At 43.2% G+C, this 26,754-nt stretch overlaps 1 protein-coding gene across 2 annotated transcripts; it reads right to left on the bottom strand.

Moving 5' to 3' along the window:
* Window positions 1-1,230: 1,230 nt before the first annotated feature.
* On the bottom strand, window positions 1,231-18,851 carry LSM2 (LSM2 homolog, U6 small nuclear RNA and mRNA degradation associated). 2 transcript variants are annotated; one of them, XM_077461682.1, is made up of 5 exons: window positions 18,714-18,851; window positions 7,888-7,955; window positions 6,737-6,767; window positions 5,819-5,878; window positions 1,231-2,024 (listed from the first exon to the last, which is right to left on the bottom strand). In XM_077461682.1, exons 1-5 carry the CDS (start codon window positions 18,714-18,716, stop codon window positions 1,899-1,901), a joined length of 288 nt encoding a protein of 95 aa, XP_077317808.1. In that variant the 5' UTR covers window positions 18,717-18,851; the 3' UTR covers window positions 1,231-1,898. The 2 variants fall into 2 exon arrangements, with proteins under 2 accessions (XP_077317808.1, XP_077317726.1); XM_077461600.1 differs by lacking the exon at window positions 18,714-18,851 and adding an exon at window positions 18,570-18,705.
* Between the last annotated feature and the right edge of the window lie 7,903 nt (window positions 18,852-26,754).

The raw sequence follows: 26,754 nt of genomic DNA on the forward strand, positions 1-26,754 counted from the left end.
TTCAGAGGCAGTTGGACACTTTTTTCAACTGCCCCTGAACTCATTCAATGTTATCCTATGTGTCCATGTACACAGTCTAGTTTTTTTTGCCCTTTTTATGCAGTTGCGTTTAACCTCGTTTTTTTCAAGTTTCAGACTCAAAACGCCAGTACTGCATTGTCGTTTAGAAGCGTTTTTAAAGGTGACTTTTTTTTTTACATTAAAAATCTAAAAAATGATGGCAAATGATGAAAAACCATTAAAAAAATATTTTAAACAATTGGACAATCCACAACAAGTGGCCAATCCACAAGACGTGGCAGGTGACACGCTAAATACAAGAACACTGCTGCGCTCTCAGCTGCTGCTACTCACTCTGGTCTCACAAAATGGCTGAAATAGTTAATACTGTTTTTTTTTAGCTTGGGGAGGGTCTATGATGTTAACTAAATGCTTCTAGATGCAAACGCGGTAAAAATGGCGGCAAAATGGGCGTTTCTAAACACCGGTTTCTGCTTTTTAAAAACATGTGTCCAGCAGAGTTTGCACCGGCGTCTCATGTGCATGAGTCCTAATACCCCCAGGAGTCACAATTTTGTTGACATGGCTGCCCCTCTTTTGGGGTCTTTGTTTTATCAGCCAGGTCTTCTTATAAAAGTTTAAGCCACATTCAGGGGTCTCATTGCCCTCCCTTGCCTTACTGCTTGCTACATTTCATTAACTAGCCAAGAATATGAAAAATAGTTATAAAAATACTATGTAATTTTCCTTTCCTGGCCTATTTTCATGTCAGCATACATATTAGTTACGTTATGGGTGGTCCTAAAGGGGTCAAATGAGAAGGCACTGACATGCAGCATGAAGACAGCCCAGGAAGTACATTAACAGTTACCACAAACATGTCTATGCAGCTGGTATCGATTACAGGAGCCACCCCTCACTGGTCGAAAGAACAGCATACATCAGTGTGTGCATATGATGCGACTTACCTTTACTATAAGAAAGCAGGTGTACAGAGGGAAGGGAAAAGAATATACACGCACACGCGTGATTGTAAAATATCTAGGCAAGGCTTGGACATTTTAAAGCTAGACAATGCAGGCCTGGTGGTATCCAAACAGTATTTTATTTAATATATAAAAAAAATAAAAAAAAAAAAAAAAAAAAGAAGAGGAGGAGTGTTCTCCTCAGACAGGAGGTCTCTGAAAATCTTAACTTTATATAAAAAACAAAATAAAAACAAACACAAAATGAGTTTCCTGCAGCCTAACAAACTGTTCTCAAGCCTGTTGGCCATTTATAAAAGAAAACCTAATTGCATGGAAAAAACAAACAGAAATATTTTTGCATGCAAATAGTTGCATGATGGAAAATGGCAGAACTCACTAAAACAAGGGAAAATTATCTTGCAAAAATCAGCCCATTTGCCTTTAGTAGGTAAACACCTATGGCTCCAGAGATTCAGGGTTCCACCAAAGCCCAGCAACAAACTATCAACTTCTGTACCAGCCTGCAGAACAAAACTGAAGAACTCTGAAAAGCATCACTAACGCAGGTGTATAAAGAATTGAAAGCCTGGCTTGAGTGCACTAACCAGGTTTCATCTGCTGGGGTCAGTGTTGCAAGAGCTGACAGCGGGATAAGCCCACCAATAAAACAGAAGTGAAGAAAAAAAAAAAAATTATAAGTCACAATATTGGCTTGATCATTAATTTTTCATCTTTAGGGAATAGCAGGTTAACACATTAGCCTGCAAAAAAAAAATAAAAAAATTTAAAGAAATTTTTTGGACCATTTGCCAAACACCCAAATACTTAAAATGTGATCGATCTGAAAAATAAGGGATTAATTGGCCTTAACACAAAGGCAACAGTAATAGGGAGTCCCTGTATGGTCTCATAAAATTCTGCCCTGTTAGGTCACTGTTTCTGCTGCACAGCCTCCTTCCTTGCTGCATCCTGGAGTAACTGAGTGTCCACCTCGTCAGCCGGAAGCTGGACATAGCGCACCACGGAGCCCCGGATAAAGCAGTTCTTCACAGACAGCTGTTTAAGAAAGCAAAAAGGAGAGGTCAAGACAAACAGAAGGGAATAAATAAAATCCTGGTTTGGGATGCTGAAGGGGAGGTGCAGTGAAGATTCCAGAGACCAAGCACACAGCTGCAGCAGCACAAGAGATGCTTCTGGTCAGGCACAAGGACTGCAATGTAACTGCCAGCCTGACAGTTCACCAGAAAACAAATGGATTAGGAAAAATAGTAAATTGGTTTTGAAAATGCTAGCTGCCCATCTGTGTTTAGCGCCACTACAGGGGGCTGTGACAGCCAGGTAACTAGCATTTAAGAGGACATGTTATCCACCTACAGAATCCAATCCTTTTCTCTAAGCATTTCGTCTACAAAAGGATTTCTACCAGTAAACATCTTTTAGCCAACAAAATTTCCTCAATCCTGACTTTTTCCTTAGAACCGTCTCCTTCCACTTCCTAAAAGCAGAAGGGAAGGCTTCAATACTTTTGGCGAGCATTACAAGTGGATGGCACCTGTGTCTCATAGAGTAGCAGCGGCTTTGTTTATTAAAAGAAATATTAAACCCAAAAATGTAATGTATTGCAGCTCATCAATCCTTCGATGTGTTGGCTGCATTAATTTTTTTCCCCCCTGGTGATCTGGCCAGCAACACTTCCTGTCTAGTGGTGTCCATTGTGGACGACATAGTAGAGCAAACACCTTTGGCAAGCAACATTGTCAGTCTGGGAGAGGGTAATGTTAGATGCACTAGCAGGGGGGGGGGAAAAAAAAATAAAATAAAAAAAAAAAATAAAAAAAAAGAGAAAGATGAATAATTTCAGAACTTCCCACCTTTAATGTGACCTATAAACTGTACAACTGAGTTGAACAACAGACATCTTTTAGGCAGAGGGAAGTAAAAATAAAATATGGTTGCATAAGTGTGCACGCCCTCATACTTTGTTGAAGCACCTTTTGATTTTATTACAGCACTCAGTCTTTTTGGGTACAAGTCTATCAGCATCGCACACCTTGACTTGCCAATATTTGCCCACTCTTCTTTGGAAAAACACTCAAATTGCCAGATTGCGACAGCATCTTCTGTGCACAGCCCTCTTCAGATCACCCCACAGATTTTTAAATCAAATTCAGGTCCTGGCCATTCCAAAACTTTTCATCTTCTTCTGGTGAAGCCATTCCTTTGTTGATTTGGATGTATGCTGTGGGTCGTTGTCATGCTGAAAGAGGAAGTTCCTCTTCATGTTCAGCTTTCTATCAGAAGCCTGAAGATTTTATGCAAATATTGGCTGGCATTTGGAACTGTTCATAATTCCCCCTACCTTTACCAAGGCAACTGTTCCAGCTAAAAAGAACCCCAAAGCATGATGCTGCCACCACCATGCTTCACTGCGGGTATGGTGTTTGATGAGGTGTAGTGCTTGTGCCAAACATCTTTTGGAATTCTGGTCAAAAATGTTCAACCTCGGTTTCATCAGACCACACCACATTTTCCCCACATGCTTTTGTGAGCCTTCAGATGTGTTTTTTTTTGCAAATTTTAGCTAGGCTTGATGTTTTTCTTCGTAAGAAAAGATTTCCACTCTACCCCATAGCCCAGACATATGTAGAATACAGCAGATTGCTGTTACAAGTACCACACAGTCAGATATTCTTGCAGCTCCTTTAATGTTGTCATAGGCCTCTTGGAAGCCTCCCTGACCAGCTTTCTTCTAGTCCTTCCATCAATTGTGGAGGGACGTCCAGTTATTGGTAATGTCACAGTTGTGCCATATTTTCCAAACTTGATGACGACAACTGTCTTCCCTGTGTTCCATGGCATATCTAATGCCTTGGAAATTCTTTTGCACCCTTCTCCTGACCGATACCTTTTAACAATGAGATCCCTTTGATGCTTTGGAGGCTCTCTGCAGACCAAGGCTTTTTCAGTAGAATTGCGACTAAGAAAATGTCAGGAAGGACCTATTAGAACAGCTGAACTTTATTTGCAGTTAATCAGAGGCACTTTAAAAATAATGGCAGGTGTGTACTGACTCCTATTTAATGTGGGTTTGAATGCAATTTTTATTTTTTTTATTTTAAAGCAATGAGAAAAGTCCAGCCTGAGCTTCTCCTCTGGGTCACAGGAGTACAATTAGTTTCACACTCCTGTGACCCATTTTCAGTCGAGGCAGTGCACCATCCTGACTTCCAAGTCTGGATCCACCAGCTACCTTGATTGATGGCAGTCTCAGTGAGCCACTGAGATGGCAGCTCCTCGCCCCTCCACAGCTGAGCGCGCTAATGAGTGGAGAAGTAAAGCAGAAGCAATGCTGACTGTCAGCATCGCTCTGTTCGGGGAGGAGTGAGAACTGAGCTATTGGTGAGGTTTGATGCCTCGGTTCTCAGTGCAGAGACACCGGGGGACAGATGCAGCATCGGTCTGATGCTGCATACACCAAGGTAAGTGACTAGCAAAAACCCCTATACTTCTCTTATAACTGGGGATGTAGCTGTGTTCAGAATTAAGAGGGTATGCACACTTATGCAGCCACATTATTTTAGTTTTTACTCCATCAGTTTGTTTTTCAATTGAATTGTGCAATTTATAGGTCACATTAAAAAGGCAGAAAAAGCTCTAAAATCATTCATCTTGGACTTTTTTACATCACAAAATCCTGATATTTAAACCAGGGGTGTGTAGACTTTTCATATCCACTGTAGATGGACTTGACCAAGAAAGTGAAGTAAAATTCCAGCCAACAGTTCATGAGCAGTTACAGCAAAAAATGTTTCTTTTGGGACAAAAAGGTATTTCATAAATGAATAAAAGGAACGACTGCAAGTGCTAAAATGTATTCTCCCTGGAGAAGAGATAGTATAGTGATTTACAAACATCAACCCCCAATGTAAGTATGAAACTTTTCAGTCCCAGGGAGTATAAAATTGGGGACACTGGAATTGAAGCAGTTTAACCCTAAGCGGAGTAGGGAATTTTTTCATTGTCAGGGCGGTAAGGATATGGAACGCTATTCCACAAAAATCGGTGGCATCAGCAGGAAGCATGGATAGTTTTAAAAGACTCTTGGATGGGTACCTTAGTGAAAACAATATACGGAATATGGAAAATGATTTTCTCTCACAGCAATTAAACTGGATGGACAATTGTCTTTATGCAATCTTACCAACTATGCAACAAATCATTTTAAAGCACCCCTGCCAGTGGTAAAAGGTTTGTCTCAACCCTTTAAATTACTAGTTTTTCTGGCCAGCTTGGTCTATTAAAGAAAGTTGAAAAATAAAAAAAACAGACTTGCTTGCCAGATCAACAGGTAAAAAAAAAAAAAAAAAAAAAAAAAAAAACAAACACCCCAAACAAAAACCGACAACCCCTAATACAGCCACCACATCTAAGAATTGTTAAGCTGCGATTTAATAAATAGAGAAGATGAGAAAAAAATAAATATATGTGTTATACAGTGTTGCGACAGGCAGTTTTCCACAATAGTCACCGCTAAAACACATACAACTTGCTGAATTTTATTGCAGTGCACAGGACAGGATCGCATATCTCTGCACAGTGACATAAATGAAGTGTTACTTTGTACACTTCAAATAGAGAACTGAGTAACGCACTGAAAGACGCATTACATCGCCCCTTACCATCGGCTCACTGCACACTAAACTGCTGCAATTTAGTGTGTAGCAGCTGTCCATTGTGTGGAACACACTGCTTACAAGCTTCAGGTATGGTATTGTTATGGACTCAGGATTAATAAATGTACCCCTACAGATGGGCAGACATGGGGGAGTTAGGAAAAAACTGGGACTCACCATATGAGGATATTTCTCCGGGTCTGTCACACTGATATCTGTCAGTTTGATGTTTAGGTACTAGAAAAAAAAAAAAAAAAAACACATGCAAAAAAGTATTATACTGCATTAGTATGGATAAAACACAAAAAAAAAAAAAAGGAAAAACAAGAAAATGACAGACATTATTTTGCTACTGACTGCTTCCATCGGAAAAAGCTAGCTGAATTGAATGAGTCAAAGGGGTGACCTATCCCATATAAGAAGTCTCAGTTAAGTGAAGTTTTATTTAGAAATTCCAAACCACAAAGCAAGCATTGTTTTCTGTGCTCCATTTAGCTAAATTTAAATTGGATTGTTTTGGGAATCCCACGTCATTTATTAAACTAAAAAGGCACACTTTTCCCCCCCACTTATGCATAGAGTCATACGGACACAGAGGCTGACAGGTCAGCGGATGACAGGTCCGTCTCTGCTCAGAGTGGGGAGGGGCCTGTCGAACGCCACCGATTCCTATGGAGGAATATGACAAAAACAGACAGCACGTCAGTTTTCATCAGATCGGACGGATGACAAATGTATCGCCATACGTCTGATTTTAGCGGATCGGATGGCAGATGGGTGTCAGCGCACACATCTCCGCTGACAACAGCCTGCCCATAGGAGTCAATTGATCTGTCTGCAAAAACTGACAGGTGGATCGGAGCGGGCTTGTCGTGTGAAAGGGGCCTAAAAACAAAAGATTTGCCTTCAGTTATACTTCAAAAATATTTACTATTAAAAAAAAGGAAGACTGCACACCTATAACCAAGATAAATGTCCCAATCCAAACATCAAAAATATCATCTTAGACTTCCTGGGAAATCACACAGTTATATTAAGAACATGATCTACAATAATAGTTCAAATACCCAACGAAAAATATTTCTTCAGTCTTACCTGATCAACTGAATGTAGTGTACCGCAGATACTGGAATAGGACAAAAGTTTAATAAGTTAGAAAACAGAAGAGCAGGCAAGTGTGAAATGTTAAACAATATTAGCTTATCAATCCAGCCAGCAGGTGGAGCTTTAGTGCTTCTTTCAATTGTGAAGCTTTGCATCGTCACAGGACTGAGATCACATACCCTCCACTACTTGGAGACATTAGATCCTGCCCCTAGCATTTGCCTGATGCAAGCAACCCCAAAAGACCAGTGCGTATGATCGAGACTAGCCTGAGGGAAAGAAAGCCTTTTAAAGCAGCACCATGCACCACAGAACAGGGAAAAAAAAAACCCTTAAGAGTGGTTGTAAACCCATCCTAGTGACTTAACTATAGGCAAGCCTAGAATAAGGCTTACCTATAGGTAGTGGAAATATCTCCTAAATGTGCGCCGTTTAGGAGTATTAACTTTTAATGCACCGATGATGTAATCGGCTCATGCACTGAAGAAATGGACCTCCATGCCGTTATTGCCCCCAGTGTGTGTCATTACTGACGGCTCCAGCCAGTCACAGAGCCAGAGTCCACGGCCCCCGAGAAGGAAGAGGGGCGAAGATGGACACAGCCTGCACAGGGGACAGTGATGGATTTGTTTGCAGATAAGTGTCACATAATGGGTTAGTATGCGTATAGCATACTAGCCTATTATGCTTTTAATTTGCAGTCTTTACAGGGAGCAAAAGAGGAAGTAAAACCCATCAGTTTTCTTCCTCTTTAACCCTTTCTACCCTGCCATCTCCTTAAATGGGTCTGCAAGCCTGGGGAGGGGCCCCCATTGCACGACCACTGTGATTGCCTGCTGGCTACTGATCATTGAGTGAGGACTGTGCCTATTTGACAGCTTGGTCTACATTAGTCGCCAAGTGAAGCATATGTGCGTTACAACCCATCCTTTTGCGCTGCACATGTGTTTTACGTGGTGGGCAGCAGGGTAAGCTCACAAAGTAAACATGTAAGGGTGAGCCTGGTTAATTTCCCCTGCATGGACAATGCACAAGTTCACCATTAGCCAAAATCCTTTGCGTCACCATGAATTTTCCATAGATAAAAAGGGCTATGGGAGGGTAAGGAATACAACAAAACCATCAATGAAGATAATATTCACCTCAAGTCATTCTTCAGCTCTACTACAACATCCTTGCCCACAAGGGATTTGAAGAAGGAATAAAACAACTGTAGAAAAATGACAATGCAAATGACAAATTAATGTAAATTTCAGAATGTGTTCACATAGCTTAACACTGCATTTCATCATTCAACATTAAATAACTCATTTGGCAAGCTCTTTAACCACTTAAGCCCTGGACCAATTTGCAACCAAAGGAACAAGCCCCTTTTTGCCCTTCGGCACTGCGTCAATTTAACTGACAATTGCGCGGTCGTGCGGCGTGGCTCCCAAACAAAATTGGTGTCTTTTTTCCCCTCACAGCTTTCTTTTGGTGGTATTTGATCACCTCTGCGGTTTTTAATTTTTTGCGCTATAAACAAAAATAGAGCGACAATTTTGAACAAAAATGCAGTTAGCGATTGATCGGTTTGCGCAAAAGTTATAGTTTACAAAATAGGGGATAGTTTTACAGCAATTTTTTTTTTTTTGGAAGGTGTAGGTAGATATGGCGCTCCCCTCTAGACCCCAGAACAATATATGCTCAAAAGACTATATGTTGAGAGGGGAAAACTATAAAATTATACCAATCCTATTGAAAAATGAATTACATCAAAAATGTGAACAGTGTCCTGTCCACCAAATTTTTTTTAATTTTTTATCCTAATTGCTTAGTGAACTATATAAAACCTTATGTGACCACATTAAATAAGGTAAAAAAATGTGATTTAGGTGTTAGAACCCCTGTGTGGTGTGGGGTATTAGAGCCCCTGTGTAGCATTTGATTCCACTAGATTATATTGGAGAAAAAAAAAAAACAAAAAAAAAAAAGTGTACATTCAGAAGGTGTCAATATAAAAACACCAATAATTGTTTGTGAGGGAAAAAAAAAAAAAAAAAAAAAAAAAAAAAAAACACAAACCAACCATTAACATTTAAGTGAAAGTGGCTAGTGCCAAACAAAAATACAATACATTTATCCACAGATATATCCCAGACCCAAAGTGTATAATACTTCTAATGACAATAAAAAATTTCCATAAAAGATTTGAAATAATGAAATTAATAGGAATTGTCCAAAAATATAACAAAGTGATTAAGAGTCACCTGTGCGCCAATCTCTGAAGATGGGAACCCGGTGCGATTTTCGTGCAAGTAATGGATTTGCACTCACCAGATCCCCTGCAGGGGTAAAAGCGCTTCACAGTGTGAGCCCGTGTGTCGCTTTGCGGTGCTTATCCAGATGCTTCTCTTGTCTCAGCAAAAATTCATTAGTTGGAAGGTAAATAAGAAAGGGAAATATCCATAGTGCAGCATTTTAAAAGAATCCAATTTATTAAGAAAATTACTCACAATATTGTTGCTTAACCACTTAACAACCGCCCGTTGCCGATTTACGGCTTCAGGGCGGTTGCTTAACTCTGAGAGGCCGTTAATTAACGGCCTCCCAGAATTCTGCTCTGCACCGAGTCGTACAAAAATTAACGAATCGTTAAAAAAAAAAAAAAATCAACAAATTGCCAGCAAAAAAAATTATTAAAATAAACAAACGCTGAAAGCACAAAGGGTGAGCGTGGCTATTTTAATATTTTTTTTGCTAGCAATTTGTTGATATTTTAACGATTCGTTAATTTTTGTACGACTCGGTGGAGTCATTTTTTAGCGCCTAAACCACTCGGTTGAATAAGAATAAATTTGTTCAAACTTTATCACACGATTTGGCACACTTTTGTTTTTTGGTGATATGCTTCGAGGCTTGCGAGAGGATCGGAGCTGATCTGGTGATTACGAAACACTCGAGATAGTTGGTCGTTTTCCGGCTTCCTGCACCGAAACTCCTACATGCTCGCATCCGCGCAGATCAGTTCACGAGAGGATTCGACTCAATTCGAGGATTACGACATATCCGAAAATGTAATATATTCCCAAAAGGTTTCCTATACATAGGAGGATCGCTAATAGACTAGCGATAGCAGATCTGCACATGTATTGGCACATTAGGGCATTTTCTTGCCTTTACATTCTCTCCACAAGAAGTTTTTCCAATAGAGTCTCATATAAACCCAAATATTAATTATTCTGTCTTACAAAAAAGGTGGGTCATATGAATAATAATATAAAGTACACAATTTGATAACATATGCGTATAGTCTTATTTTCCTATTGAATATTTTTGGGCCCCCACTTTCATTTAATATTCCCTTAATTCATTTTATTTTTACCTCACTTTCACGTCCATTTATTTTAAATGTTGTGAATATATATACATACATACATACACACACACACACGTTTTAAGCATACCCTCATGTATATGTAAATTTGATGTATTTAATATGACATATGACTGGTAATATATCCTCAAGGTCAAATCACTGATAGGGAAGTAAAAGATCGATGCAGGCGCTGCCATAATAATTAGCATATAGGACATAGTGCAATTCCCCCTGGGAGTCACCATAGTATTGGGTATAAGGGTGCAGGTGTGTACTGCATCTTGCGGTGATAAATAGGATAATCCACCCGCCCTTAACTAAAATGACAATTTAAAGCCTGCACAGGCACGGTATAGGCACTACACCCTATATTAAGAGAGAGGTGTACCAAAATGGCCGCTCCGGATGACGAAACACGTAGAGCGTGGCCAATATTGAGAGTAATTTTCTTACTAAACTGGATTCTTTTAAAATACTACACTATGGATATTTCCCTTTCTTATTTACCTTCCAACTAATGAATTTTTGCTGAGACAAGAGAAGCATTTGGATAAGCACCGCAAAGCAACACAGGGGCTCACACTGAAGCGCTTTTACCCCTGCAGGGGCAGGGAATCTGGTGAGTGCAAATCCATTACTTGCAAAATCGTACCGGGTTCCCGTCTTCAGAGATTAAGAGTCACCTGTGCACCAATCACTTTGTTATATTTTTGGACAATTCCTATTAATTTCATTTTTTCAAATCTTTTGTGGACATTTTTTATTGTCACTAGAAGTATTATACACTTTGGGTCTGGGATATATCCGTGGATAAATGTATTGTATTTATTTTTGTTGGACACTAACCACTTTCACTTCAATTTTTATTTTTTTCCCCCGCACAAGCAAATATGGTATGGTGTTTTTATAGTGACACCTCCTGAATGTACACTTTTTTCAATATAATCTAGTGGAATCAAATACTACACAGGGGCTCGAACACCTAAATCAAACGATTTTTGCCTTATATTTTATGTGGTTACATAAGGTTTTATATAGTTCACTAAGCAATTAGGATAAAAAAAAAAAAAAAAAAAAATTGGTGGACAGGACACGGTTCACATTTTTGATGCAATTCATTTTTCAATAGGATTGGTATAATTTTATAGTTAAATCGATTTTCCCCTCTCAACATATAGTCTTTTGAGCATATATTGTTCTGGGGTCTAGAGGGGAGCGCCATATCTACCTACACCTTCCTAACATTTTACTCCAACCAGATTGGTTGGAAATACCTGGTAGTGGCAGCCCCCCTTCATTTATATACATACATATATTTTCTCCATAGCGCAAACCTATCTTTTCCTTTTTTATAATTTTTTTTTTACTAGTAATAGCGGCGATCAGCGATTTTTATTGTGACTGCAACATTATGGCAGACAAATCAGACATTTTTGGGACCATTGTCATTTATACAGCAATCAGTGCTATTTAAAGTGGTTGTATACTCTTTTTTGTAACTTTTACCTACAGGAAAGCCTATAATAAGGCTTACCTGTAGGTAAAAAAAATATCTCCTAAACCTGTACGGTTTAGGAGATATTCCCCTCGGTATGCGCCGCTGACTGCAGCGGCGCATGCGCACGAGGGCATTCTCGGCCTGAAAATCCGGCAGTGGCCGGCGGCCGGAAAGAAATCTCCCGCGCGCATGTGACGATATCGCGGCTCCGGCCACTCACAGCGCCGGAGCCGCGATACCCGGAAGAAAATCTGAGGGAGCATGTCAGCTCCCTCGGCGTGGATCGTGGCCTCGTTCTAAGGTAAGTATATCATAATGAGCTAGTATGCGGTGCATACTAGCTCATTATGCCTTTTGCTTTGCAGGAGTTAAAAAAAAAAAAAAAATAGCGTGTTTACTACCGCTTTAAATGCACTTTACACTTCCTGTGTAAATGACACTGGCAATGAAAAAGTTAACCACTAGGGGGCAGTGTCGTTATATGCGTTTTTTATTGTAGGGGGGCATGGCCTGGCATGTGACATCACTGATTTTTTTTTTTTTATAGGGAAGGACAAAGGAAGAGACGATTGGTGACAGCCACACAGGGAAGCACGGGGAGAGGTTTGTTTACACAGACCTCTCCTCGTTCTCCAGCTCTGTGACCCGATCGCGGGACACCAGCGGCGATCGGGTCCGCTGGTCCCACGGCCACAGTCATGGAGCACAGGACCGGGTCGGCGCGCTCCCGACCCACGGCTGGGCACTTAAAAAGCAAGTTACAGGTACGTGCTTGTGCCCAGCCGTGCCATTCTGCCGACGTAAATCGGCGTGAGGCGGTCCTTAAAGAGGGATTCCACCAAAAAAAAAAAAAAAAAATTTTTTAAAAGCCAGCAGCTATAAATACTACAGCTGCTGACTTTTAATAAATGGACACTCACCTGTCCCGGGTTCCAGCGATGCCGGCAGCCGAGGCCGATCGATCGCTCGGCTCTCGGCTGCTGCCGCCACCATTCTAGGTGAGGGAATCAGGAAGTGAAGCGAATCGGCTTCACTTCCCGGTTCCCTACTGCGCATGCGCAAGCCGCGCAATAGGAAATCTCCACGCTGTCACTGGGACCCGTGTGTGTCCCAGAAGACAGCGCAGGAAATGGCGTAGACTCCCATGGGAGTCTATGCCCGGAAGTGGGTGTAAATACCTGTCTTTGACAGGTATCTCCACCCCCCTCCCCCCTGAAAGGTGTCAATTGTGACACCGGAGGGGGGGAGGGATCCGATCAGCGGAGGTTCCACTTTAGGGTGGAATCCCGCTTTAAGTGGTTAAAAGGGTCATATTAAAGACTTTAGGGATATGTGGATCAGGATGGGCCAAGTCATCCCCTGGCTTTTTGTAGGTCCCCAAGGCTACTTTCACATTAGGGCATTGCGGGTGCTAGCGGCGATATATTTAGCAGCAATATGCGGCAGCTACCGGGGCAGTTTTAACCCCCGCTAGCGGCCGAAAAAGGATTAAAACCTTTGCAGCGCTGCCTCATTGTTTTCAATGGGAAGGGGCGCTTTACACCGCTCCAAGGATGTGGCTTGCAGGACTTTGACCGCCCTGCAAACACACCACTCCAGCTGGAGACACAGCAGCAGCTGTTTCAGGGTGCTTTGCAGGTGCTATTTTTAGCACTTTAGCGCCTCAGTGTGAAAGCAGCCTAATAGTCAGTGCCGAGTGGCCAAGAGCCAGCTCTCCTCCCTGTCTTCAAGCTACATTCTCTAGAACAGTGATGGCAAATATTGGCGCGCCAGATGTTTTGGAACTACATTTCCCATGATGCTCATGCACTCTGCAGTGTAGTGGAGCAGCATGGGAAATGTAGTTCCAAAACATCTGGGGTGCCAAGGTTCGCCATCACTGCTCTAGAATATAAAATGGAATCTAGTAAGGATGGTGGGAACCCCTCATAATGGGCACAGCAAGTGTGCAGACCTGGGAACTCAGCACAGATAGCTCATCAATACAGCTCCCCAGATTAAAAAAAAGAAAAAAAAAAAAAGAAAAGAAAAGAAAACCCTTCTCAACTTTCTTGTTTTGATACAGTAGGTAAGGGTCAAAGATATTTTTGTCTGCCTCCTGATCACGTGACCACTGACAGCCAATCTGTGGTCAAGTGAGCAGGAAGATTGGTCACCCCCCCCCCCCCCGCGCACTTCCTGGTTCACGCGATGAACAGCTGTGTCAGAGGCTTTATATCACAATCGAAGTTGCTGTGTCAGATTGACATCTCCTATCAACGCGGGCGCGCGCCGGCTCTATTATTCTGATCATGTCATATGGCGTTCAATCAGGATAACTAAACCACTTTGCTGCCGTCATTTTGCTATACAGTGGGCGGCAAGTGGTTAAACAAAGGGTTTAGTTCCATTCTAATGGTTTCCTAACACCGATACATTAAGAACATTCTGTGAATGATCACAGTCACAATTGCTTAACAGTTCAGTTGAACACCCAAGCAATCAAATGGCTGTTATCATAACTGATCACATAAACACCATGGCACCTGCAGATCAAACACAGGCTAAGATAGCAGCTTCCTTGGATATAAAGGGTAGGAGAGTGGCAGTGGTGAGCTCAGGGCTATTTGGACAAGGATTTGAAGCTATCTATGGTAGGTGCATGTCCCATCCCACATATACATTCCCCTTGTGTACTTGTGGTGGGGAATGCCCCAGACACAGACGATTAGTGGTTCAGGTAACAACTTTCTGGCAGGCTTGCATACACTGGGTCAAATCCTTATCCGAATAAGCCCGATAGAGATTTTAAACTTGCGACTAAAGGGCAGTAAAACCCCACCATTGAGACACATTTTTACCACCCTCACCTGCTCCCCCTGTTGCCGCTAAAGCAGTAGGTGTATACATGTCACAGCAGGAATCATACGAACTGTCACAATTGGCAGACAGTATAGCCTGCCGAGCCCGACCCATTCAACTGAAAGGGGCTGCTCTACAATTGCACGCATTGTCTGGTAATTAGGGGGTTAAAACAGACAACCAAGATGATCCAAATGTGGACAGCAAAGCAGGTCTAAACAAGGCCATAAACACCACTAGGCTGCAGATTCGGTGTGATGTACAGCTGGCCATACATTATACAATGTGCTTATGCAATCTCCTTTAACTTCAATTATGTAGTGCAAGGGTCTGCCTGAATCAATACAAATTAAAAGCGTTTAGGTTTGACCTCATCTTTTATGGTTTTGTTAAATCTAAAGGAAAATTGTACAAGACAATTGTATAATATATGGCCACTTGGCTAGCCTTAGATCGAGAACAGAGATCAAGTACTAAGCAATTAGTAATCCTGATAGTATTGTCAGTATCCCTCTACAGAGCTGTGGCAACTCTGCCACATCAGCAAACTTTAGCCCGCTGTCAGCTGAATCTGGGTTTACAGGAGGGCAGAACCAAGCACACTCCTTTCACCCACAAAAAAAAAATATGACCAAAAAAGGATGGGCCGTACTTCTCTTTTAACCACTTGCCAACCGCAATATGTATACATGTTGCAGTTTGAAAGTGGTTTACCCCCCTTCAGCAAGCTCTCTTTGAAAGGGTCTTGGGCAGCTCATGGGCCACTGAAACGCTTTCAGGGGGCACTTCAGGGGGCACTTGCCTTTGTTTCGTGGGCTTACCGTTTCCGCTGGATCGCCCAAGAAGCGATCCAACGGTGTCAACAGCTTGTCACACAGGTGGTCAAAGATTAGATCTGCTTTATTTGCCTTTAAGGCCTTGGAGGACAGGAATGATGTCACTTCCAGTCCAGGGTGAAGGTAAACAAGTTTTTTTTTGATCTTTTGCTTTTAAAAAAGGTAAAGAGATTTAGGGTCTTTTTGACCCCAGAGCCGTCATCCCTATTTCTATGACCAGGGATGTTTACATTCCTTGTAATAGGAATAAAAGTGACACATACAAAATAATATAAATATATATACACACACGTAGCGCCAGCTCCTAGAGAGCACACACACTATGTGTTTTTGAAATTTAATGTTTAAAACCAAACTGCGGTTTAGATTAATTACTCCAAATTTTCACCTCAGCATCAGTCTGACTAGACTACAGGGTGGTCTGCCTGCACACGGAGGGTACTGTCACTTCTGGCAGATAACAGTCTGGTTGGGTGCTTTAAGGTTACTTTCTCTGAGTCAGCGCAGTGGGACTGCCACTCTTGCTGTGCCTTCTGGGAGAGGGTACTTAAGATGCGGTCGTCAATCGTTTCAGAAGTATGCTCTGACTGCTTGGTCCTGGTCCTCCTGACCAGCCCCCAGGAGGCCTATGGCCTGGGGTGCGGATCCACCCAACTTTACGTCTCGCGGCTGGCTAGCCCAGAGGCGAGGAAACTAAAGGAAGGATTCAGAGGTGGTCCGTGGCATCTCAGGTTGTGGAGAAGCCCAGCAACTTCAAAATTATCCAGGGGAAGATGGCCACGCAAGGGTTGGCTTCTCAACAAGAACCTGGTAAAGCTGAAGGACCTAAACAAATCCAATCTCAAGCGGTATCGCTGGACCGACTGCAATATACTGGTACCTCATGAGCGTTCTACAAGTATTCAAGTTTCCTTGTTCCTGTTCTGTAACAAAGTCTGTGACAGACTTGTTCCTGACTCAAGCACCCTGTTGGCTGCTAGGTCTGGTGAGAGAAGGACTATCCAATTGGGGTGAAGATCCAGCTGTGAATGGCTATTCTCTGGATTTATTCAAAGTAAGAGTTCTCCTATACTGTCCTTGATATCAAGAGTACCTGGACTTTTCACCTAAACCTTCTGATCCTATACTGAGAGACTGTTTGTTAACGATGTTTTTGCAAATAAAAATCCCTTTAAGCGGAACTGTCGTCAGTCTCTAGTTCTTGGGCCATCTACCATGGGAACCCCTAGACGCAAATCAAGGTGAAGAAGGGAACGGTAAGCCCATTAATCTCAGCCACTCCTTCGGGAGCTAGTGCTACACACAAAGCACCCCACATCCCTCGTGTGTAGATTTAAGCACACATACAACTCACACACATATTTAAAGGGTGTTCGCACCACACGTGAGGCATTGCTGCAAGCGAAACCAAAAATTATGTTGCTAGACCTCTTCTAACTCTAAACAGGTAACCTGTAAAAGGTGTTTAAAACGTTGCCTAAAGATATATTTTAAGTACCGTGGTTTGTAGAAATTTCTATATCTACATAGAGATATTGTTATGGTAGCAGCTTGCTGCCATAACCCCGGTATCCCCATGTTCGGCCTGTGGTCAGCTACAAGATAAAAGTGGTCTCTGCGGCGGATTGACCGCAAGATCACTTTTAGCAGCAGAGGCGTTCGCATCTGTCCTTGCTAGGTATGGAGATGAGCGAGGGGGAAGTAGTCATAACGCCACTTCCGTCCATACATCTTAAAAGGCACTTTTTAGTTTTTTTTTCAAATTTCCTTTTTTTTTTTGCTGCATTTATGTTCAAATATGAGATCTGAGGTCTTTTTGACCCCAGATCTCACATTTAAGGAGGTCCTGTCATGCTGTTTTTTTTTCCTATTACAAGGGATGTTTTTTTTATTGTTTTTATTTTTTTGCAAAAAAATAGAAAGGTAAAATTAAGAAAAAAAAAAAAAAAAACCCACCAACACAAACCAACATTTCACGTGCAGAAGTGAACGCATATGAAAACGGTGTTCAAACCACACATGTGAGGTACCTCCGCGATTGGTAGAGGGAGAGCAATAATTCTAGCCCTAGACCTCCTCTAACACAAAACCGCTAAAAAAAAAAAAAAAAAAAAAAAAAAAATGTAAACGTCACCTATGGAGATTTTTAAGGGTAAAAAAGTTTGTCGCCATTCCACGAGCGGGCACAGTCTTAAAGTGGTTAAAAAGTATTTTCCTCAAAAAACCAAGAACCCCCTGAAAAAATGCTGCGCAAATACCCTTACATAAAAATAGTCATTTTATTCCCTAGGGCAGGGGGGTCGGGAACCTATGGCTCGCGAGCCTGATGTGGCTCTTTTGATGGCTACACCTGGCTCTCGCAATTCAATCCGCGGATCACGTGGTGTGCCAATCCGTGGATTGAGCCCATAGAAAAGGCCGCAGCTTCGGCCTACCTCTGGGGCCGCAGCCATCTTGGTACACCCACCGACGGCCTAGGTGATCACGTTTAACAGATGGAAGTCTCAACGCCTGCATGAAGCTTAACCTCGCCACGTATCAACCACACTACATAGCCATCAGCAAAACCATGCAGCACCAGAAGCCACATTAACAGTAAGAAGTACATTATTCAACATTGGTTAGCAACAGCATAACAACGTTATTAAAAATAATTCAGAGGTCATGTTTGGCAACTTTGCCGTATTGCTTTGTTCTGCGATTTATCGCTTAATAAAGAACACCTGATTGTTTAACTCAGAAACTTATTGTACTTTAAAAGTGTTGGTCTTACATAAAATGCACATATTTACTTGTATTTAGTTTTAAACATACTGTATGGCTCTCACAAAATTACATTTTGAAATGTGGCGTTCATCTCCCTCTCAGCCAAAAAGGTTCCCTACCCCGCCCTAGGGTCTATGCAAAAAATAACGTATAAAAAAGGTAGGTTTTCTAGCAAAAAGCAGAAACACAAGGTCTCCATCTTCCGCTGACAGACAGCCGTTCTGCCTCTCTCGGGAGAGATCACTGGGTGCCTTCGAAAATCAGGTCCACCGAATGGACACAGCTGGAGCCAATCAGTGGGAGCACCAGACCCTAAAGAAGCCGCGACGTACAGGTATGCGATTTTGCGCTAACAGTCCACCCTGCCGCAGTGAGAGTACGTGGGATTGTTCAGAAGCAATTAAACAGGATACAGACAGCAACACAAACCTGACATATCAGGTTCTATAGCCCACCATTACAATGGAATAGACTATGGCTTTAGAATAAATATCCCCCTTTCTGAAAAGCTCAGGGCCAACTTACACATTCCTTCTCTACAAATATGCCCCACAGAGAACTGATTAGCTGACTAATAAGTACTATAAGTCCCAGCATTTCCTGTCACGAGATCCCAACACCCTCAGCTCGCATGCCACAGACCGGCCACCTACGGCTTCGCGCCCTTACCATGGTGACGTCACCCGCCGCTGACCTCCGCTACAACTAGGAACTCGCCCCCTACAACGAGCACTTCACGTTTGTGTTGAATTTCAATGCCGGTCACAAAGTCTCGCGAGAACACACGAACCAATCAGAGTTGGTCCTCCTGTGTAGTCTATTTGTGGCACTAGAGAGATGATATGCTCTATCTAGCGTGATGGAGTCCTATGGCGGCCATGTTTGTGTAGTCCTAGCTAGGATGTACTGTAGTTTTTTATATTGAAACTAAGAAAAAAACAATCAAAGACAAGCTATTCCCATTTTAAAGTGGTAGTAAAAGGTGTTTTGGCTGATTTATGCTTAGGTATAGTAAATATCTCCTAAACTGTATACAGTTTAGGAGATATTTACTTAAAGCGGAACTTTACTCAAAACAACTTGATAACAAATAATGTTCTTTAGCAAACAACATGCATTCCACGTTAATAATGACGCTACAGAAAATAGCATGTGCTGTAAATTGGCTCCAGCAGTGTTCCTGTCTCTTCTTGCTGGAGGCTGCCATTTTTCTGAAGTCCAGAGCCCCAGCAGTAAATCATAAAGTAGAACTAAACCCATCGATTTAATGCTTTTAAAAAAAAAACAGTTACATTCCTGGCTGGTGTCATAACTCATCACATGTGCAGCACCATGGCAGTTGCAGATCCAACAGAAGCATCTTCCTTAGCTGCAAAGGATTGAAGGATTTAATTCTGACTTTTTTAAAATATAAAAATAACAAACATGCTTATACTTACATGCTCCGTGTAATGGTTTTTCCACACAGAGGCCTGGTCATCTTTTTCTGGGGTGCCGCACTGGTGCTCCAGGCCCCTCCTCTTCATCGGGTGCTCCCACAAAAAAACTGCTTTCCATAGGGGCACTCGTGCGGGCTCGCTCCTGAAACCGTTGCTGCATCCTGTGACACAGACAGCAGGACTCGCCCCCACCCTCACCTCCTGTGTCACTGGATTTGATTGACAGCAGCAAGATCCAATGGCTCCCACTGCTATCAATCTGTCCATTAAGGTGAGAGATAGCAACTAAAGCCACTTCGCTTGTGCACATCGCTGGATAGGATCAGGCTCAGGTAAGAAAAAGGGGGGCTCTGGGGGGAGCTGTAGCACAGAAGGTTTTTCCCCTTAATGCATAGAATGCACAAGTGCCCATTCACACCAGAAACTGCACATAACTGCCTGTTTTTGACTGCATGTTTACATGCATTTGAAGTGCACTTTGCATACGTTTTGTGTTTCGTTTGCAGTACATTTTTGGGCTTGGCTTAAACAGGACTTGACAAATTTGCTTTGAATCTAGGAGCCAGCTAAAAAAAATAGGAGTCAGTTTTTTTTAACCTTTAGCCTGCTGGGCACTTTCACTGCTTTCCCACCGAGGCCATTTTTTTAGCTTTTAGCGGTCACACTTTGACAATTGTGCGGTCATGCAACACTGTACCCATTTTCAATTTTTATAATTTTTTTTAAGACAGAAAGAGCTTTCTTCTGGTGGTATTTAATCACCACTGGGGTTTTTATTTTTTGCTAAATACATGAAAAAATCCTGGAAATTGTGAAAAAAAACTGTTATAAATATTTGGAAGTCATTTTTTTTCTTCACTAATGTGCAGTGATGAGGCTGTACTGACGAGGCTGTGCTGATGGGACATTGATGAGGTGGAACTGATGAGGCAGCAGTGATGTTTACTGATAGCTGGTCACACTGGCTGTCCAGGAAGTAGCGGCCCCTTTGGCTGCTCAGGCGTGACCCGGAGTCGCAATTTGAGTCAGTCCAGTGGGAGAACCAAAGCTGAGAGCAGGGGGATCTCCTGTGAGGTAGTGTCCAGCTTAGGGCCATTGTTGTACCCATTCAGAGCTGCCGGTTCCTGCTTCAGGGGGTCTCCCCGGACAGCTCGATGTAGAATCACAGCCAGCAGGAGAGAGGAGAAAAAAAAAAATCTGAAAACGTTCAGGAGACTTGCAGGCCGCCACTGGGGCAGACAATAGCCCAAGCGCCAGGCTGCATTTTCTTCTCGCCATGGTGACCTGGGGTTTGTCGAGCCCTGGGCTTAAAGAGGAAGTAAACCCTGATGGTTTTTAGTTCCTCTTTGTTTCCCTGCAAAGGTAAAGCATAATGGGCTACTTTTCTGGGGACAACCCAAAATCTGGGCTTTGCTTTTGCTTTCACTTTCAATGATAATAGTAAACAGGACAAATTCAGAGGGTGAATCTCCCTAATGGGGGCACAAACAGCAATAAAATCTGACAGGTGTTCTGACCTCTCGCTCCTTTATCCAACACTAGCTATACTTAAAGCTGAATTCAAGGAATTCAGCTACTTTATAAAAACTGCAGGCATACATTGAGTTAGGTCTAACAAGGTTCCTACTGCCTCATAGATGTATCTTTATTATTCACATCGGACAGGTTTATTGTGCTCCAGGAAGATAACTTCTGTGGTTCTGACGCTGCTCATTGTGGTCTCAGTTCCTTAAAGAGCAGAGTCGCTGGAACTGCTATGCCTGCCCCTCCTTCTACCCATTCACAAGAGCCTTTTCATTATATGCACGCATTCACAAAATACAAAGGCTCCTGTGAATGGGCAGCAGGGGGGGAGGGATGCGTATAAATGCTGTGTGTGCTTCACTCCTGTCACAGAGGCTCTGAGGAGTGCAATAAACCTGTCACATATAAGTAATATAGATAAATCCTGGAGGTGATATGCACTTAATTGAACTTAACTCATAGCATGTCTGCAGTTTTTGTAAAGTTGCTGAATTCCTGGAATTTAGCTTTAAAGCGGAGGTCCACCCTAAAATGGACCTCCGCTCATCGGAATCCCCCCCCCCTCCGGCGCCACAATTGGCACCTTTCAGGGGGGAGGGGGTGCAGTTACCTGGATAATCCAGGTAACTGCACCCACTTCCGGGATAGCTGTCTGCGGAAAGGGGCGTAGATTACGCCCCTTTCCGCAACTGCCCGCCCCTTTGCGCAAGTGCCCCGCTGCCTGCTGGGAAACACACAGTTCCCAGAGGCAGCGGGGACCGTCCGGATTGCGCCGCGCGGCTCGCGCATGCGCAGTAGGGAACTGGGAAATGAAGCCGAAAGGCTCCATTTCCTGATTCCCATACCCAAGATGGCGGCAGCAGCACCCGAGTGTCGATCTAGAGATTGGCTTCGGGTGCCGACATCGCGGGCGCGCTGGACAGGTAAGTGTCACCATTTTAAAAGTCAGCAGCTGCAGTATTTGTAGCTGCTGACTTAAAAAAAAAAAAACGCGGAGTCCCGGCGGACTCCCGCTTTAAGGTCTGTCTGTCATCTACAAGACATGGAGAATATAAGGAGTACGCTATAGCGAAATACGGCTACAGCACGGTTCTCCAGTTCTGGGAGGTGTCCGTTGACCTTCTGCCAGAACCATGCCTCCCGTGTGCCCCCTTGGGCAGCTCTGTGACCACTGTGTCCTTTGGACACAGCTAATCACAGATTCGGGTAAAGGGCCCGTTATCATGTGATCAGCTGTGCCCAATCATAGCTGGGTACTTATTTTCATAGTTGGTAAGGTTAAATAAAGACACTAGGCCATCCAGCTCAACCTGTGTGTGTGTGTGTGTGTTCATATCGATAATCATTTCCCATATCCCTGCATGTTGTGTTAACTAAGATTCACGTCGAAGAGTCTTTTAAAAAGAATACTTTCCGCTGACACCACCGATTGTGGAAGAGTTCCACATCCTTATTGCCTGACATTGCTGCCTCTGTGTGAGGACAGGGGTGCTGATAACCGGCAAGGCTGATAGTACATTGTTTACACTGATAATCAGAGTACTGACCATCAGTGCTCCCAATACCTCATCAGGGCACATCAGTGCAGCTTCAACAGTACCGCCTATCAGTGCCCATCAGTACAGCTTCTCAGTGCCGCCTTAGTGCAGTCTGCTGTGTCAGTGCAGCCTTTGTCAGCGAACATCAGGAAGAAGAAAAAACTTACTTATTTGTAAAATAACTTACTTATTTGCAAAATTTTATAACAGTAACCAAGAAAATGTTTGTTTTTTTGTTTACGTTTTCAGTCTTTCTTAGTTTGTTTAGGAACAAATAAAAATAAACCCACCAAAAGAATCATATGGGTACAGTGCTGCATGACCACGCAATTGTCATTCAAAGTGTGAAAGTGCTGAAAGTGGTTAAACTGATTAAAGCCTTGTTTTTTGTTTGTTTTTTTATAACAAACCTGCCATACTACTCTCATGGCAAACGTTTTGTACAGATCAGCTCTGATCCTCCTCTTTAGGGTCCACCACTGGGCTCTTGGCTTCTCCTGCCTTCGAGTACCCCCCCCCCCCCCCCTTAGCAAGCCACTTTCTAGGAGGGGTATTTGTGCAGGCTTGTCTCTGAGCCAGACTGTCTGCGTCTATTGACACACAGTGCCTCTCAGCCCTGCCCCATCACTGGATTTGATTGACAGCAGTGGGAGCCAATGGCTCCTGCTGCTATCATTGAATCCAGTGTCCAGTGAGGAGGGAGAGAGAGCAGTGGAGCTGCTCTCAGGTACAGTGCTGGAAAGAGATCAGGCTCAGGTAAGTATTTAGGGGAGCTGCATCCAAAAGGTTTTTTTACCGTGATGGAGAGAATGCATTAAGGTAAAAAAAAACGTTAACATTTACAATCAATTTAAAGTGTAAACTGTAACAATAATTTCTCTTATTTGCTCCCATTTAGTCTGTTAACGTGGTTATAAACCTGAGACATGAACTATGAACACAGGATATCCCTCTATAGTGTGTACAACTTGGCCACTTAATGACCAGAAGTCATGGTTCCTACCGTGTCTTTTAGACGGCCAGGTGTGGTCACACCCCAAGTGGCTCTGGGTGGTATTGAACTAATGACTATTTGTTCTTGCTCCTGTTTCTTTACCCCTGAGCCACACCTCAGTTCTATTCTGCCTGCTTTTCCAGCCATGCCTTGTTTTGCATTAAGTACTGTGGGCAATTCTGTTTGTACCTGTCACTCTTGGATCAGCTGTGGCAGGTTACCTAATCAGCTGGGTATAAAACACTGCCTCACTCTGAGGGCTGGGTCAGTTCATTGTCTCTTGTCACCAAAGGTACCTGTGTTCCTGGTTTCAAGTTACAGTGTTCCAAGTCTGACCCCGGCTTCTGACCCTGGCTTGTATATCGTTTATGCTGACAGCTTTACTTCAACGATCTCTTGGCTTTTCCTGTCAAGCCCCCGTGCACAGATTCACAGCCCATGTAGCTTATCTGTTTGTTACTGTGGGCTATGTCTATTTGCAAGGGTGAGCGTACATCTCTGCACCATGGACTCCAACCTATTTAAGCCCTCACATAATGTACTGACCACCATGGAGTCTGCAGAGATGTACAGGATGCTCACCTCCCTTGCTCTGCAAGTCTCCAGTCTGGGCCAGACCCTTGCTGAGCTGCAGCAAGAAGCCCGCTTGTTTAAAGGCACAGTACACCCAACCCTGGAACCTGCATGTCCGGAACCGTTTGGCCGCGTACACAAGGGCGGATTGTCTGGCCAACTAAGTTCGTCAGACAATCCGACAGACAGTCCGTCCAAATTTTGAATGAACGGACTTGACCACACACGATGAACAGACAGTCCGCTGAAAGCGTGCGCGATGACGTACGGCACGTACGACGGGACTAGAAATAGGAAGTCCAAGACACAGCAAAGCACCCTTTGGGCTCCTTCTGCTGACTTTGCGTTAGTAGAAGTTTGGTTAGAGACGATTCGCGCTTTTCAGACTTCAGCTTAATTTGTCCGTTCACTGCGGCACAGTCTACCTGTGAGGTTTGTATCTGTCTTTCGGTACACGTGGATCAGTTGTACCTGTTATTAGGCGCTTCTGGTCCGCTCGTTTCTGGGTTTCAGGTCGTTCTTCATAGGTCTGGCTTTTCTTCAGTGCGTTCAGTTGAGCTTGTTTGTCCAGCCGACCGTTTCAAAGCCATGGAGAGTGGACGTACTCAAACGAGTTCGTGCTATATTGGGGCTTGGTGTTGGGGTTAATACTTTGACCCGAGCCCAGTCTGTGAACAGGGTGAGGAGGAGTTCATGGACAAAGAATTGGTTGCGCCAGCGTGACCAATTCTCGCATATGCCTTTACTCCGTGAGATCCGTGAGAATAATCCTGATGATTTCAGGAATTATCTCAGGATGACGGACCCCGTTTTTCACCGTCTGCTGGCTTTGCTGACCCCTTATATCAGCAGGCAGGATACCCGCATGCGGCAAGCCATCACTCCGGAGCAGAGGCTCGTCGCCACGTTGCGCTACTTGGCGACAGGGAGAAGCCTTCAGGACCTCAAGTTCTCGACAGGCATCTCCCCCCCAGGCTCTGGGGATCATTATTCCAGAGACCTGTTCTGCCATTATTCGGGTCCTGCAGAAGGAATATATGAAGGTAAGTTTGTTCTTTTAATATTGCATTATATGCATTGTATGTTTGTATTCATTTCATCATGACTTTTAATATCCATGACAGGAATATGATGTGAATGTCCCCTTTATATGAATGCATGCATTTTTTTTTTTTTTTATGGTTTTTTTATTTATTTATTTGTGTCATTTTTTTTGAGCTTTTTACCTTTTTGTGTCCCACGTGCATATATGGGCCCCTATACACCCACAGCCGAGACTGTTTTTCTCTATAATTCATATTGTCAGCTCCATTGTACTATTTTACTGGCCCCCCCACCCTTTGTATACTTTTTTTATACACCCTTTGTGTGTGTGTGTGTGTGTATGTGTATGTGTATGTGTATATATATATATATATATATATATATATATATATATATATATATATATATATATATATATGGATTGTCAACTCATTAATTAGTCCCCCCACCCCACTCAAATTGGTTGCAGGTATTGGATACTCATTAATTAGTCCCCCCACCCCACTCAAATTGGTTGCAGGTATTGGATACTCATTAATTAGTCCCCCCACCCCACTCAAATTGGTTGCAGGTATTGGATACTCATTAATTAGTCCCCCCACCCCACTCAAATTGGTTGCAGGTATTGGATACTCATTAATTAGTCCCCCCACCCCACTCACCCACCTAACTTATGTCCCCTGGTCCATCAGAGGGCTGATTAATCTGTGAATTGGTCCGCTTATTTTTTTGGGTTTTTTGCAGAAAAAAATTTGCAATATTTCGGTTTAACTGTTGTTCCAAAATGTTTTTGAGTTTTATTTGTTATGAATTGTTTTTATTTAATGACAATTTTTTTTTCCTGTGTTTGACTCCCCAGTGTCCTTCCACGCCACAGGAATGGCAGACTGTGGCTTCCCAATTCGCTGCCCGTTGGGACTTTCGACGGGGCGATCGACGGGAAACATGTGAGGATTGTGCCCCCACCCCATTCGGGGTCCTACTATTGGAATTATAAGGGGTTCCATAGTGTGGTGCTAATGGCGGTGGTGTCAGCACAATGTGACTTTCTTTATGTGGATGTGGGGAAGAACGGCCGGATGTCTGACGGAGGAGTCTTTAGGCAGACCGAGTTCTGCCACCGTCTTATCACTGGTGGCCTGGACTTGCCACCAGATGCCGAGAATGTGGAGGGTCTACCGTTTGTGTTTCTAGCTGATGAAGCGTTCGGTCTGAGTGACCATCTTATGAAACCCTTCCCCCAAAGGACCCTCACCCCGGAGAGGAGGGTTTTTAATTACCGGCTGGCCAGAGCAAGAAGGGTTGTGGAGAGTGCCTTTGGCATTATGGCCAGCCGGTTCCGTCTGTTACTGACAGCGATCAACCTAGCAGAATATAAACTGAACTATGTGATTCTGTGCTGCTGCATTCTGCACAATTTTCTCTGTAAATTTTCAGGGAACCAGTACCTGCAGCCTATTGTGCCTGAGGCCGGACTAATATTCCCAGAACTCACAGGGCTGGATCATGCCCTTCCTGGCTTAGCCCCTCAAACAGCACGTGAGGTGCGTGACCGCTATGTCAGCTATTTTAATGGTAGGGGGGGCTATTCCAATGCC

This window comes from Lithobates pipiens, unplaced genomic scaffold (genome assembly GCF_037356315.1).
Source record: "Lithobates pipiens isolate NorthernLeopardFrog02 unplaced genomic scaffold, aLitPip1_a1.2 Scaffold_1, whole genome shotgun sequence".
NCBI classification, from domain to species: domain Eukaryota; kingdom Metazoa; phylum Chordata; class Amphibia; order Anura; family Ranidae; genus Lithobates; species Lithobates pipiens.